Source organism: Manis pentadactyla, chromosome 11, assembly GCF_030020395.1.
Source record: "Manis pentadactyla isolate mManPen7 chromosome 11, mManPen7.hap1, whole genome shotgun sequence".
In the NCBI taxonomy this organism is placed as follows: domain Eukaryota; kingdom Metazoa; phylum Chordata; class Mammalia; order Pholidota; family Manidae; genus Manis; species Manis pentadactyla.
In genome coordinates, this window is record NC_080029.1 from 32373025 (window position 1) to 32389174 (window position 16150).

The 16150-nt window shown below is 39.4% G+C and overlaps 1 protein-coding gene across 5 annotated transcripts in view; it reads left to right on the forward strand.

Moving 5' to 3' along the window:
- Positions 1–16150, forward strand: part of DCAF5 (DDB1 and CUL4 associated factor 5) — a 109033-nt gene that overhangs the window by 26541 nt on the left and 66342 nt on the right. For all 5 annotated transcript variants that reach the window (XM_036913377.2, XM_036913378.2, XM_036913376.2 and 2 more), the window contains 3 exons: positions 405–441; positions 1341–1480; positions 3281–3410. In XM_036913377.2, the coding sequence (XP_036769272.2) occupies positions 405–441; positions 1341–1480; positions 3281–3410 (307 nt within the window). The remainder of the gene's footprint in view (positions 1–404; positions 442–1340; positions 1481–3280; positions 3411–16150) is intronic.

Consider the following 16150-nt stretch of genomic DNA (forward strand, 5'->3'; position numbering starts at 1 on the left):
ACTGAGGCAGAGAAAAGTTACATATGTTTTTCCAGGTCTCACAGTTAATAAGTGTTTTGCTTTAAAAAAAAAAAGCTAGCTTGGGTAAAAGAATTGTTTTGTCCATGATCATTTACAATTTTCCTTGATTGCCAGTTTTTTATTTTTTACACCATCCACTGGGTACCTTTGGAAACTGTTACTATGTTATATATCTAGTTGATGTATTACCTTTAAAAAATTCTCTATAGGAATGTCCTATCCTTCTTAAAGTATTTTTATAGACTTTTTTTTGTAATTAACACTCCTAATTTGATTAACATTGATCTTGTTCATATGTTTTCCCTGAAAACTTTAAAATACTAAATTGTAATACAGACTGATTTGCAGAAATTAATCAAATATCTGCTTTTTCTCCCTTATAGGCAATGATGAGCAAGTTATCCTCCATGATGTTGAAAGGTAATAAAATTGTTGGTATTATAAAGATGATTGACTTTATGAAGTCAGTTTCATATGAAGGGAGGCAAATATCTTTTTAGAACAAAATAGGTTTTGTTTTTTGAAGAAAATATAAAATTAGCTGTCCTTTTCTGAAAGATTCCTGTAATAGTTTTAAAATAAATTTTTGATTAAGAAAAAGAAAAACATTTGTAAAAGTTGGTGTGAAATTACAATTTTCAGGTGAAAATTTAAAAGGAGAGGTTGGAAAAGAAGGGAGCATAATAATGATAACAATAATAACTAATATTTACAAGCCAGGCATCTAGTAGTGCTTTGTATGTGTTATTCAATTTAACCCTCACAGTAATTTTATGAGACAATACCATTATAATTACGAATGAGGAAATGGATGTAGAGATGTTAGGTAACTTAAGATCATGTAGTGCTAGGATCGGAACTTAGGCAGCCTGGCCTCAGAACCATGCTCTTACTGACCATGCCAGACTGCCAGAAGATCCCTTTCCTACTCCTGCTGGCATCAAACCTGGCTGCTTTAAAGCTTTCTCTTGCTTTTTGGAAATCAAGCAACATCTCCAAATCTGTGCACAAGCAGATGCATTCTGTGGTAAGTGAAACCACAAAACTCATCTGCTGAGTAACTTTTAAATAGGCTCATTTAGTGCAAAAAGCAAACTTACCATGAAACCTATAACAAGTCTCTTTAACAGTGCTTTTTATTTCTTTATCTGAAAGTTGAATACCTACTTTTTTTAAGGAGATAAAATATCCTTTGGGTTTAGCTAGGTTGACATTCTGGAAATGAAAGAGAATCCTACCCTAGGAGCTAGAGAGCTGGGACTCTGTGCTGTGTGTGTATGTGTGTGCCTGTGTGCCTTTTCCTGCTCTCTGTCTCTTAGCAGCGAGACCTTGGATGTGTTTGCTCATGAAGATGCGGTATATGGCTTGTCAGTGAGCCCAGTGAATGACAACATTTTTGCAAGCTCCTCGGACGATGGCCGGGTTCTAATCTGGGACATCCGGGAGTCCCCCCATGGAGGTAGGGTCACTGTGGAAGAGGCTGATGGATTGTGAAGAATTTGATGTTGAGTTCATTGCAGATCCAAAATGACCTGAGTAACCTGGGTGGGAGTTATGTAAAGGGAGAGGAGACACTCATATGGAGGTATAGATGTGTCTCTGAAGGCCCCATCTACCTGTAAGGATTCAAAGTAAGGTACCCTAGCCAATTTTCCAGCCACCTGTGAATCTCCAACAACCCCTGTACCTGTAGCAAACACTATAGTATCTTGGTCTTTGGTAGCCTGGAGGAATAGAAGATGGGGTAGCCACCAAGGGCCAGCTCTGCATATGGTGCTGACATCTATACATATTCTTGGTTATTTACAGAGAATGGGGTGTTATGTATGCTCTTTCTTGCATCTAATTTCAGACTTGTTATATTCCTCAGAGAACCACAGAACCTCACCTTAACTGTGTATAGGAACTTAAAATGATGGTAAATACACTTTGTTTAAGGGGGATTGTCTTGATGAGTTCCTCCTACAAATGTGTTTTGAGTCTCTGGAATTGTAAAATAAGAATTTTGTTGAATTTCTCTTAAGTTCTTTAGGAACTTCAGCTCATTTCCTGCAGAGAGATTTCTCTCTGTAACTGTGTGTCTTCAAAAACTTCTTCCTCTAGCACTACCCTCAATGCCATCCCCACCCCACTCTTAGTGTAGCTTTGTCATGATCATACCTGTGTACGCAGACTTACTTCCCTGCCTCCTTGTCTGGCAGAGTCTGGATCTTTTTATTATTTTATATTCTGAGCATTTAACCTGCTGGGCTGTGCTCATTATTAAGGTTCAGACTGTAAGAGAAGGTTGGTCTTGGGGTCAGGCAGATAAGGTAGCTACAAGCAGCAGCTATGGTTGAGTCACCATGTGCTTTGTAGGTGAGCACCATGTGCACCTTTGTCTAAACTGCCTGCTGGCTGAAATGACTAATCACCCCCTTTGGCCAGAGGCCTATGAAGTAGCACATATGGAAATCATTGACTGAGGGGTGCTTTCTCTACTGCTTCTAATAAACTTCCATAGGAGTATGTCCTCCCAGGTAGCAAAGTGATTCCTTCCTTACCTGGAGCCAGGTAATATATGCAAAGGGTTGCAGGATTTCTAAGTGAATTGATTAGGAGCTGGCTGGATGCAAGAGAACTTCAAGTATTAGGTGTCTTTTTTTTATATTTTTTTAAGTATTCCAATACTAGGAATGAAATAAAATTCTAGACTGAGACCATTTTCTTTTTGATATAAGGAGCAGTATGACCAGGAGGGGAAAAGTGCACTATTGTTTTTCCTTAGTTTCATTTTTCTCATTGTTTTGCTTTGTCTTCATTAAATCTTTTGTAGCTTTAAAACTTTTTAATTTCTAAAACTAATAAATTTGGATTAAAGTATAATAATCCTACCAGTAATTGGTTGTGAATTTTTTTCAGCTCTTATAGAATTCAGTTTTACTTGTTGTAAAACAATCACCTTCCCATTTACAGGGACTGTGTCTGTTTTTGTCATAGGATTTGAATAGGTGCTGTATGTATTTCTGAGTATTATAGCTTTAAGTTTGTGTATATGTGTTTAAGTTGCTGTTTTCAGACTTTCTCTGCAGAAAGTGTGTGCTAAGACTTGTGGGGACCTTGTGAGTCAGGGCGACTGCTGGGTGGGTGTACTGTGTTCAGGTTCTGGCCCATTGAGTCATGAAAGTGTGTGCTCCCACTCGAGCTCACATTCCTGCTTGTCTCCCTGCCATGGCCCAAAGGTTCTGAAATGGACTGATAGTCATTTCTGTCTTCACAGAGCCCTTCTGCCTGGCAAACTACCCATCAGCCTTTCACAGTGTCATGTTTAACCCTGTGGAGCCCAGGTTATTGGCCACAGCCAATTCAAAAGAAGGAGTGGGACTCTGGGATATTCGAAAACCTCAGAGGTGAGCCCTTTTGTTCATAAGGTGTTAAAACTTTTCTGCACTTCAACTCTCAGGTAACGTTATCAACCAACAAGGGTTGTGAGAACCTATTTGGCAGTCGATTTCAATTGGACATTTCCTAACATGCCCTGGTGTCTCTGAAGGCAGGGGAGCCCTATTCTCGAGGGACAAAGCAGTATGAGAAGTCCACAGTTTTGCTGAGGAGGAGTCTTAAATTGTAACCTGGACTGCAGACAAAGTCAGTTTAGGCAAATAAATGAAGTAATGAAAGCCTCTCTTTAATACTGTCCTCCATCTTTAGACCCAGGGTTCCCCAAGATGCCCAGGAGCTCTTGCGGTGGGATAGAGGTAGGGGATGATTTGTTAAACCCATGGCCACTGAACCAGGGATTCTTAACCCCAGGTTGGAGGGGTTCCCTAGTTGGGCCTCAGGAGAACTGTGAACCCCCACAAATTGCATGGAAATAATATTGTGTGTCCATCTAAGTGCATTTTTCTGAGAAGGGAGTTTTCTTTTTTTAGTTTCTCAAAAGGACCAGTGACTGAATAAGGTTAAGAGCCCCTGCACTACAGTGTTAGAGACCAAGTGTGTTTGCTCTTCTCTTTTCATTATTAAAAGAGTATACTTAGGATAATCCTGAACTGATGGTAGGCATCATTAATTGGTGAATTTCAGGCATCATTAAGGGAAGTGTGTGGTAGGGGCAAGTAGGAGGCTTTTTCATGTTCCTTAAATCCCCTGGGAAGGAATGACCTTTTATGGCACATGTATATAAAGCCAGCCTTGCTTTATAAAAGACTCACGTGCATTGCAGCTCCTCTGGAAATTCTACATGGAGGTATCTTCCCACATTTTAAAGCAGTATTGCAGAAGACTATCATGGGAAGTAACTGAGGGTATGACTTATTTCATGGGCCTCAGATGAAAGGGGCAATTAAGTACAGAGGATTATCTTCCTTGGTGATCTTTAGTCTTAGCTAATTCTCTCCATGGGCCATCAAAGGAAGTTGGAAGTTTTGCAGCAGATCTGTGTAGCCCAGAGGGGTGTCCCTGGTGTTGGCGCTAGGGCTCCATAGGCAGCAGAGATTTCGCCTGCTCTCTCTGTTGCATATACAGCTGGCCCTTGGCTTTTCCATGCTGCTGAAATGGGTGTAGTCATAGGACCCTTGTTTTGCCTTTGCTTAGGGAGGCTTGTTCTCTGTCCCTGTTCTCCTGTGTTCAGCTGTACCATTCTCTGCTGCTTCAGGCTATTTAGGAGCAACTGTTTTGCCTCATCCGTATTACAAAGGGCAGGATTTGGGCTAACTACCTCAGTCTTCTCCTAGCCTCCTATCTACCGTACTTATAACTGTAATGAACAGCTGGCAACTGGAATGGGGCCCTGAGTTATTCATCCTAGTGGAAAGCTTGAGTAGGCATGATGTCAGTGGTGTCTTGAGGGAAGAGGGGGTTGAGTGTTTTCATGTTTCCCTGGCAGTTTCCTATTGTGAGTTGTATTTGGGCCCTCCTCCCCTTTCCCCTTGTCTCCACAACTAAACATTGCTTTATTCTTTTTAAAAAATTTTAAGTGAGATTATTGTTTTATTTTTAAAGTAACATTTATTAGATTTAGGATTTATATCCAGAGAAGTATAATGAAAACAAAAAAAGAAAAAAAGAAAAAAAATCCCATCTCCATATTATCTGTTACTTGTATATTTTTTAAATGTTTATACATCAATGTTTTCTTCTCCTTCCTGATCTCTAGTCATTCTCTCCAAAGATATATAGAGTAAACAGTTGCTTATGTATCTTTCCAGAGCATCATTTAATGCATATACCAACATGTATACATATCCTTTAAAAAATTTATACTAAATGAACCATATAAGAATACTCATTGTTCTTAACTTCTTTCTTCAGTTAATATGTATTGGAGCTTTATTCATGTCAGCATTTACAGATTTAGCACATTCTTTTAGTTCTATATCATTTCATCAATATGACGTACCCAACAGGACTTCCTGTTTCCAGTTTGGGCCATTATAAACAGTGCTGCGGTGGACCTGCTTGCACATACGTCTTGGCCTACCTTTACAAAAATATAGGGTATTGCTGCATCAAAGGGTATATGTTATTACATTTTTTAATAAAAACTGTCAAATTGTCCCACCAACACCAAAAGCTGCACTAATTTACAAACGTACCAACTGTTCAGGAGACCACATGTTTCTCCAGATCCTCACCAGCGCTTAAACTGTTGCGAGTCTTATGGGGGGAAAAGGTTATCTTCTTGTTTTGTTTACTTCTTCAATTATGGGTGAGGTTATGGTTTCTTTGGTAACCTATAGTTTTTAAAGCCTATATGGAAGGAAGTCATCTAATAAGATAAATTGGAAATCTTAACTGATTCCTTTCTTGGAATAAAAGGAGAAGCACAGTACCACGAGGACTAGGATGTTTTTACCTGTTTCTTTCAATTCTTCAGAGGTCCCATGTGGTTTTATGGGTGTGAGACAGAAAAGGGGCACGAAATATTCTTGCAGTCCTGTTCTTCACCATTGGTGTTTTGGGATTAAATTACAGATTTTTTCTCAGTACAAATTGGTATGGGAAAGGAAGAGAGGGCCTTTTGTTATTTCCATGCAGGATTAATTATGCTGAGTTGCAATAGATGATTTGTTTCCTGAACACAAGCTGCCTAGAAACCCCAGCCCAGATTTTGGGGCAGTCTGAATCCTCTGGGAGGACAAACCTGGAACAGGGTAGGTCTATTTCAGGAATGCTTAAAGTCTAGGAAAAGATTTAGGGGATTTGTGAACATTTAATGGCAGGTAAAATTGTGTGTGCTTGTGTTTCTGAATGAACACACATGACATTTTTTTCTAGGGATGGGGGAGAGCTTTTACTCGGTTCTCATAGAGACCTTTCACACTCTAAAGGATAAGAATCACTCGGTGTTCTAAAGATTCTAGCTTTAAAGCCTATTGTGGTTCCTTAGCAGGCATATATTTCTTCCACCTTTTAATAGCTTGGACCTTGAATGAATTCGGGGACCTACCTGGGAGGCCTGCTGGCTTCCTAAAAACAAATCTGATCTCCATGGATCAATAAGGGAGCCTCACACTGAATAATTCTTCCTTTGTGGCTTAATCTGTGGTTTATTCCATACTGGAATGACTTCTCTGGCATACACCGAGCCTAAGCTGTATCTTGGTGCTTTAGCTTGGTAGGCTGTCTAGGCTGTCTAGGGTGTAGGAGTGCGAGCAGAGTCAGGTTCATCCCGCTGCTGCCCTGCAATACGCTGATTAGAGGGTAGGCTGGTGAAATAAAAATGTCAGCTCTAGTTGTCATCTGATCTGACTTTTTCATTGTACAGATTAAGACACTAGTCTAGCAAGGTATGAGGAGTTAGACAAGCTTGATGGTTTAGAGTGTAGAATCTGAAGACATATATCTTGGGTACAAATTCAGACAGTGCATCCTAATAACCATATGCTCTTGAGCAAGTTACTTCACCTCTCAGTGCCTTAGAATAATAAATAATAGCTAACATTTATTAAGTATTAATTGTCAGGGATAATGACAATTACATGAATAATTCCTTATTTAATCCTTAGGACAACCCCATGAAGTAGGTTCTATTATTCATATTTTAATGATAAGGAAATCAAGGCACAGAGAGGTGAAATAACTTGTGTGTATATATTACATTCTCCCCTTCCACTTTTTTAAATCAAATAGGGTTCCTGTACATTCTGGTTTTCTTTCATCTGTGCCTCCTTGCAATAGAATTTTTCAGAGTTCTTCTGAGACTTTTCCAATATGGATATGTCCAACTCTGAAGTCTGAGTCCTTTAGACTTCTGCCTCTAAAAGTCGCTCCCCTTTTCACTGTCTCCTGGTCCCACCCTGTCTACATGCTGGCTTTCCAAGTTTCTTGCTCTTCTGACCTGAAAATCTGCACATGCTGTTTGTTTTGCTGCAAAGCTTTAGAACAGGGCTTGTAAACTGGCTGCCCATAGGCCAGATTCAACCCACAGAGGTATTTTGTTTGGCTTATGTGATATAATACTGCTTGGGAAATTACACAGAAAAATCACAGTTTCTTACATCTCTTGAAAAATCAAACCATCTTTTATTCTCTTTTATTCCCTTATGGCATTGGTCAGTAATGCTGAGTCATGGTTCCTTTTTTAAGCCTTTGGGATGTGTTATAGGTCCCACCTCTCCTTGATGTCTTAATCCAGGCGTGCTTTTCTCATTTCATTACTTGCCTGGCCCTGTAGGTATTGGGGTTGGGAAGGTCTGCTTTAGGGATTTTAGTGGCAACGAGTGGGCCATCAGGTGGAGAACATGAGTATCAGTGGCTGGATAAGAGAGAAAACTTTATGTAAGTGTTCTTTGCATGTTTGGACAAGGTTCCACTTATTTCATTTAGGTTATTCCTGCTGAAACCTTTTTTCAACCATCCTCTCCTTTGTGACTGCCAACATCCTGTTATGTCTTGCTTGGATGGTTGCAGTGGCATCTGAACAGTTTTCAGAACTGAGATCCTCTAACATCTAGAGAGTTCAGTAAAAATGAAGGTCTCCCTTCTGTTACTTTGCTTGTCTCCCCCTTATAATTGCCTGTTTCAGCTGTCTGCTCACTCACCACCTCTCTCCTTTCTCTTATCTTTAGTTTCTGTCAGGAACTATTATTGGGTGACAGGTAACAGCATCTTGCTTTGACAAGGATAATAAAGAGAGTGGTTCTTCCCCACTCAATAATAAAACTAGAGTAAGCCAGGAATTCCTGTAGCAACTTAACATATAAGATGGTGCTTTCATGTGTTGTGTAAATGATATCTGAAAATAAGCAAAGAAATTGCTTTTAGGACCTCATCTGGCTTTAGGGGGCTTCTAGGTTAAAAGTTTATTCTGTGGCGCCTGTGTCAGTCCTGTTTCTGTAGAGACCAAATTAAGTGTTGGCCTTCTGAACAAGCCAGACAATCTCTTTTTGAGGGTTGCTCATACTGTTATGGAAAAATAGACACCAGGGATGAAATTTCAAAGGCTGGAAAAGGCACTCATGCTCTGATGTTTGTTGAAACTAAAGAATAAGGCTCTCCAGACCTTGGCATCCTCCCTCTCAGAACACAGGAACATTAGCGTAGACAAAGATTTCCTTAATCAATCAATTAATTAATTAATGTATTGTTGATACACAGTCTTATGAAGGTTTCACATGAGCAGCATTGTGGTTACTACATTCACCCATATCATCAAGTCCCCTCCACATACCCCATTACAGTCACTGTCCGTCAGCATAGTAAGGTCACATATAGAGTCACTACTTGTCTTCTCTGTGCTATACTGCCCTCTCTGTGCCCCCGCCTACATTATGTGTGCTAATCATAACATCCCATCCCTCAATCCCCTTCTCCCTCCCTTCCCACCTGCCCTCCCCACCCTCTTTCCCTTTAGTAACTTCTAGTCCCTTCTTGGAGTCTGTGTCTGCTGCTGTTTTGTTCCTTCAGTTTTTGCTTTGTTGTTACACTTCACAAATGAGTGAAATCACTTGGTACTTGTCTTCCTCTGCCTGGCTTATTTCACTGAGCATAATACCGTCTAGTTCCATCCATGTTGTTGCAAATGGTAGGATTTGTTTTCTTCTTATGGCTGAATAATATTCCATTGTGCATATATGTATCACATCTTCTTTATCCATTCATTGACTGATGGACACTTAGGTTGCTCCCATTTCGTGGCAGTTGTAAATTGTGCTGTGACAAATATAGGGGTGCATATGTCTTTTTGAATCTGGGATCTTGTTTTCTTTGGGTAAATTCCTAGGAGTGGAATTCCCAGGTCAAATGGTATTTCTATTTTTATTTTTTTGAGAAGCCTCCATGTTGCTTTCCACAATGGTTAAACTAGTTTACATTCCCACCAGCAGTGTAGGAGTATTCCCCTTTCTCTGCATCCTTGCCAGCATTTGTTGTTGCTTATCTTTTGGATGTTGGCCATCCCAACTGGTGTGAGATGATATCTCATTGTGGTTGTAATTTGCATTTCCCTGATAATGAGTGATGTGGAACATCTTTTCTTGTGTTTGTTGGCCATCTTAATTTCTTCTTTGGATAATTGTCTATTCAGCAACTCTGCCCATTTTTTAACTGGGTTATTTGCTTTTTAGGTGTTGAGGCATGTGAGTTCTTTATATATTTTGGATGTTAACTCCTTACTGGATATGTCATTTGCAAATATATTCTCCCGTACGGTAGGATACCTTTTTGTTCTGTTGATGGTGTCCTTTGCTGTACAGAAAGAAGCTTTTTAATTTGATGTAGTCCCATTTGTTCATTTTTGCTTTGTTCCCCTTGCCCAAGGAGATGTGTTGAGGAAAAAGTCGCTCATGTTTATATTCAAGAGATTTTTGCCAAGGTTTTCTTCTAAGAGTTTCATGGTTTCATGACTTACATTCAGGTCTTTGATCCATTTTGAGTTTACTTTTGTGTATGGAGTTAGTAATCCAGTTTCATTCTCTTATATGTAGCTGTCCAGTTTTGCCAACAGCAGCTGTTGAAGAGGCTGTCATTTCCCCATTGTATATCCATGGCTCCTTTATTGTATATTAATTGACCATATATTTGAGTTTGTATCTGGACTCTCTATTTTATACCATTGAACTATGGCTCTGTTCTTGTGCCAGTACCAAATTGTCTTGATTACTGTGGCTTTGTAGTTGAGTCTGAAGTTGGAGAGCATAATACCCCCCGCTTTACTCTTGTCAGGATTGCTTTGGCAATTCAGGGTCTTTTGTGGTTCCATATGAATTTTAGAACTATTTGTTCTAGTTTGTGGAAGAATGCTGTTGGTATTTTGATAGGGATTGCATTGAATCTGTAGATTGCTTTAGGCAGGATGGCCATTTTGACAATATTAATTCTTTCTATCCATGAGCATGGGGTGTATTTGCATTTATTGTTGTCTTCTTTTACTTCTCTCATGAGTGTCTTGTAGTTTTCAGGGTATGGGTCTTTCACCTCCTTGGTTAGTTTTATTCCTAGGTATTTTATTCTTTTTGATGCAATTTTTAATGGAATTGTTTTCCTGATTTCTCTGTTAGTTCATCATTAGTGTATAGGAATGCAACAGATTTCTGTGTATTAATTTTGTATCCTGCAACTTTGCTGAATTCAGTTATTAGTTGTAGTAGTTTGGGAGGGATTCTCTAGGGTTTTTTATGTACAATACCATGTCATTTCCAAACAGTGACAGTTTAACTTATTCCTTACCTATCTGGATACATTTTATTTCTGATTGCTGTGGCTAAGACTTCCAGTACTATGTTGAATAAAGGTGGGGAGAGTGGTTATCCTTGTTTTGTTCCCGATCTTGAAGGAAAAGCTTTCACCTTCTTGCTGTTAGTTATGTTGTTTGTCTGTGGGTTTATCATATATGGCCTTTTTTATGTTGAGGTACTTGCTCTCTATACCCATTTTGTTGACAGCTTTTATTGTGAATGTATGTTGAATTTTGTAAAATGCTTTTTCAGCATCTGTTGAGATGATCATGTGTTTTTTGTCTTATTTTTATTGATGTGGTATATGATGTTGATGGATTTTCAAATATTGTACCATCCTTGCATCCCTGGAATAAATCCTATTTGATCATGATGGATTATCTTTTTTATGTATTTTTTTAATTCAGTTTGCTAATATTTTGTTGAAAATTTTTGCAGCTATGTTCATCAGGGATATTGGTCTGTAATTTTCTTTTTTTGTGGTGGTGTTGCCCAGTTTTGGTATTAGAGTGATGCTGGCTTCATAGAATGAGATTTCTTAAATTTCTTAAACAGAACCCCACAAGCACTTATACATGAAATAAAGAAATTGGTAAATTGGATTTTGTTCAAATTAATAACTTTTGTTCATCAAAGATACAATTAATTGAAAAGATGGGCCAAGGGACAAGTTATGGTCTGGGAAAAAAATACTCATAATTCATATTCATAACCAAAATATATAAAGAACTAAAAACCACAAAACTCAATTTTAAAATGAGCAGAAATATTTGAATAGGTGACTCACAAAAAATATCCAAATAGCCAATAAATATTTGAAAGGTACTCAACTCCATTACTCATGAAGGAAGTACAAATTAAAACCATAGTGAGTTATCACTATGTACCCTGAATGATTCAAATTAAAGAGACTGATAGTACCAAGTGTTGACAAGGGTGTGGAGTTATTGAAATTCTCACACATTTTAGGTAAGTGTAAATTGGTACAACCACTTGGAAAAACTGTTTCTCATTATCTACTAAAAGTAGACATATGTATGACTCTATGACCCAGCAATCTCACTTTTAGGTGTATCTGAGAGAATTGAGTACATGTTTCCACCAAAGACGAATATAAGAATATTTACAGCTGCTTTATTCATAATAGCTGGAAACAACCCAAATGTCCATCAAAGGAGAATGGATAAAGAAACTGCAGAATAGCCATACATAGACTATTACACAGGCATAAAAAAGTATGAACTATAGATAATACATATTGGCATGCATGAATCTGACAGTTATCATGTTGGATAAAAGAAGTCAGATAGGGCAGAGGAGCCAAGATGGCGGCATGAGTAGGGCAGTGGAAATCTCCCAAAACCATATATATTTTTGAAAATACAACAAATACAACTATTCCTAAAAGAGAGACCAGAAGATACAGTACAACAGCCAGGCTACATCTACACCTGCGAGAACCCAGCACCTCACGAAGGGGTAAGATACAAGCTGCAGCCCGGCGGGACCCAAGCGCACCCCTCACCCCAGCTCCCCAGTGGGAGGAGAGTAGTCAGAGCGGGGAGGGAGAGGGAGCCCAGGACTGCTAAATACCCAGCCCTAGTTATCTGCACTGGGAGCGCAGACACACAGTGTGTGGTGTGCTGGATACTAGGGAAATGGAACAGTAAAACCTGCGAGCGGGTCCACACAGCCGGCACCCCTGGGACAAAAGAAAAGCAAGTACTTTTTGAAAGTCTTAAAGGGACAGGAGCCTCACAGGTGGACGGAAGCATCTTGGTACACTCAGCCTAGCAGCTGGGAACTCCAGGCACCCTAACCGCCTGAGCAGCAGCGCAGCTCTGAGGCCCCTCATGGTGATAAACAGCTCCCCGCACGTTCCCTCTCTGGCGCGTCCCCGCCATAGTGGAGCAGCAGCCTGAGAATGGCCACACCCAAAGCAGCCTCGCAGAGCCTCCCCCGCAGCCGCCCAGGCCAGACTCAGAGACACCGTTGGCACGCAGCTGCGCAGCACAAGCCGCTAGGAGTCGCCATTCTCACAGGAGAGGAAGGCGATGAGCATGCGGGAAGGGACTCTGTTCTCCCAGCTAACATGCGCACCAACTGCTGATGACTACCTCTATCACCATGAAAAGGCAGATGAATTTGATCCAGACCAGAATCACACAGACATCCCCTGAGAGGGAACCTGGGGAGATAGATTTAACCAATCTTCCGGAAAAAGAATTCAAAATAAAGGTCATAACCATGCTGACGGAGCTGCAGAGAAAAATGCAAGAGCTAAGGGATAAAGTTGGAAGGGAGAATACAGAAATAAAACAATCTCTGGAAGGACTTAAAAGCAGAATGGATGAGGTGCAAGAGGCCATTAATGCAAGAAGTCAGAGAACAGGAACGCAGAGAAGTTGACGCAGAGAGAGATAAAAGGATCATCAGGAATGAAAGAATATTAGCAGAACTGTGTGACCAATCCAAATGGAACAATATTCGCATTATACGGGTACCAGAAGAAGAAGAAAGAGAAAAAGGGATAGAAAGTGTCTTTGAAGAAATAATTGCTGAAAACTTCCCCAAACTGGGGGAGGAAATTGTCGCTCAGACCACAGAAGCACACAGAACTCCCAAAAGAAGGGACCCAAGGAGGACAACACCAAGACACATAATAATTAAAATGGTAAAGATCAAAGACAAGGACAGAGTATTAAAGGCAGCCAGAGAGAGAAAAAAGGTCACCTACAAAGGGAAATCCATCAGGCTATCATCAGACTTCTCAAAAGAAACCTGACAGGCCAGAAGGGAGTGGCATGATATATTTAATGCAAAGAAGCAGAAGGGCCTCAAACCAAGAATACTCCATCTGGCAAGATTATCTTTTAAATTTGAAGGAGGGATTAAACAATTTTCAGGTAAGAAAAAGCTGAGAGAATTTACCTCCCAGAAACCATATCTGTGGTGTATTTTGGAGGGACTGCTATAGATGGAAGTGTTCCTAAGGTTAAATAGCTGTCATCAGAGATGATAAAAAAGGATAGACAAAGAGTACAGAATCTGATAATATATAAAGAATGGAGGAGGAAGAAAAGAAAGGAGGAAAAAAAGAACCTTTAGATTGTGTTTGTAATAGCATACTAAGTGAGTTAAGTTAGACTTTTAGATAGCAAGAAACTTACCCTTGAACCTTTGGTAACCACGAATGTAAAGCCTGTAATGGCAATAAGTACATACCTATCGATAATCACCCTAAATGTAAATAGTCTGAATGCCCCAAAGACATAGAATTATGGAATGGATAAAAAATCAAGAGCTGTCTATATGCTGCATACAAGAGACTCACTTCAAACCCAAAGATATACACAGACTGAAAGTGAAGGGATGGAAAAAGATACTTCATGCAACTGATGGGGAGAAAAAAGCAGGTGTTGCAGTACTTGTATCAGACAAAATAGACTTCAAAACAAAGAAAGTCACAAGAGACAAAGAAGGACATTACATAATGATAAAGGGGTCAGTTGAACAGGACATAACTATTATAAAAATCTATGCACCCAATACAGGAGCACCGACATATGTGAAACAAATACTAACAGAATAAAAGGGGAAATAGAATGCAATGCATTCATTTTAGGAGACTTCAACACTCCACTCACTCCAAAGGACAGATCAACCAGACAGAAAATAAGTAAGGAGACAGAGGCATTGAACAACACATTAGAACAGATGGACCTAACAGACATCTACAGAAATCTCCACCCCAAAGCAGCAGGATACGCATTCTTCTCAAGTGCACATGGAATGTTTTCCAGAACAGATCATATACTAGGCCACAAAAAGAGCATGAGTAAATTCAAAAAGATGGAAATTGTACCAACCAGCTTCTCAGACCACGAAGGTATGAAACTAGAAATAAATTATGCAAAGAAAATGAAAACACCCACAAACACATTTAAGCTTAACACGTGCTCCTAAATAACCAATGGATCAATGACCAAATAAAAACAGACATCAAGCAATATATGGAGACAAATGTCAACAATAATTCAACATTGCAGATCTGTGGGCCTCAGCGAAGGCCATGCTAAGAGGGAAGAATATGGCAATACAGCCCAACTCAGGAAAGAACAATCCCATATGAACAGTCGAAACTGACAATTAATGAAACTAGAAAAAGAACAACAAATGAGGCCCAAAGTCAGTAGTAGGAGGGACATAGTAAAGATTAGAGCATAAATAAATAAAATTGAGAAGAATCAAAGAAAAGAATCAATGAAAGCAGGACCTGGTTCTACAAGAAAATAAAACAGATAAACCCCTAGCAAGACTTATCAAGAAAAAAAGAGAGTCTCCACACGTAAACAGAATCAGAAATGAGAAAGGAAAAATCACGACGGACACCACAGAAATACAAAGAATTATTAGAGAATGCTATGAAAAGTTACATGCCAACAAACTGGATAACCTAGAAGAAATGGACAACTTTCTAGAATAATACAACCTTCCAAGGCTGACCCAGAAAGAAACAGCAAATCTGAACAGACCAATTACGAGCAATGAAAAAATTTTTTAATTTTTTATTAAGGTATGATTGATATTCACTCTTATGAAGGTTTCATATGAAAAAACAATGTGGTTACTACATTTACCCATATTATCAAGTCCCCACCCATACCACAATGCAGTCACTGTCCATCAGTGCAGCAAGGTGCCACAGATTCACTGTGTGCCTTCTCTGTGCTACACTGTTCTCCCTGTGATCCCCCACACCATGTGTACTAAAGATAATACCCCTCATTCCCCTTCTCCCAACCTCCCTCCCCACTCGCCCTCCCACACCCCTCCCCTTTGGTAACCACTAGTTCATTCTTGGAGTCTCTGAGTCTGCTGCCATTTTGTTCCTTCAGTTTTGCTTCATTGTTATACTCCACAAATGAGGGAAATCATTTGGCATTTGTCTTCCTCCACCTGGCTTATTTTCACTGAGCATGATGTCATCCATCTCTATCCATGTTGTCCAGCAATGAATTGAATTGATAATAAAAAAGCTACCTAAGAACAAAACCCCTGGAGCAGATGGCTTCACCCCTGAATTTTATCAAAGATTTAGTGAAGACGTAATACCCATTCTCCTTAAAGTTTTCCAAAGACTAGAAGAGGAGGGAATACTTCCAAACTCATTCTATGAGGCCAGCATCACCCTAATACCAAAACCAGGCAAAGACATCACAAAAAAAGAAAATTACAGAACAATATCCCTGATGAACATAAATGCAAAAATACTCAACAAAATATTAGTAAACTGAATTGCAAAAATACATCACAAATTGTTTTGTTGCCCTTGTCTAGCTTGGATTAATACTTAGTCTATAGGCACATACCTGATCATCTACATTTGCCCTCTTACAGCACTAAACTATGTTTTCTACCTTTATTTTGCATCTACCTACCACTTTAGCATTTTATTTAAAATAATAATA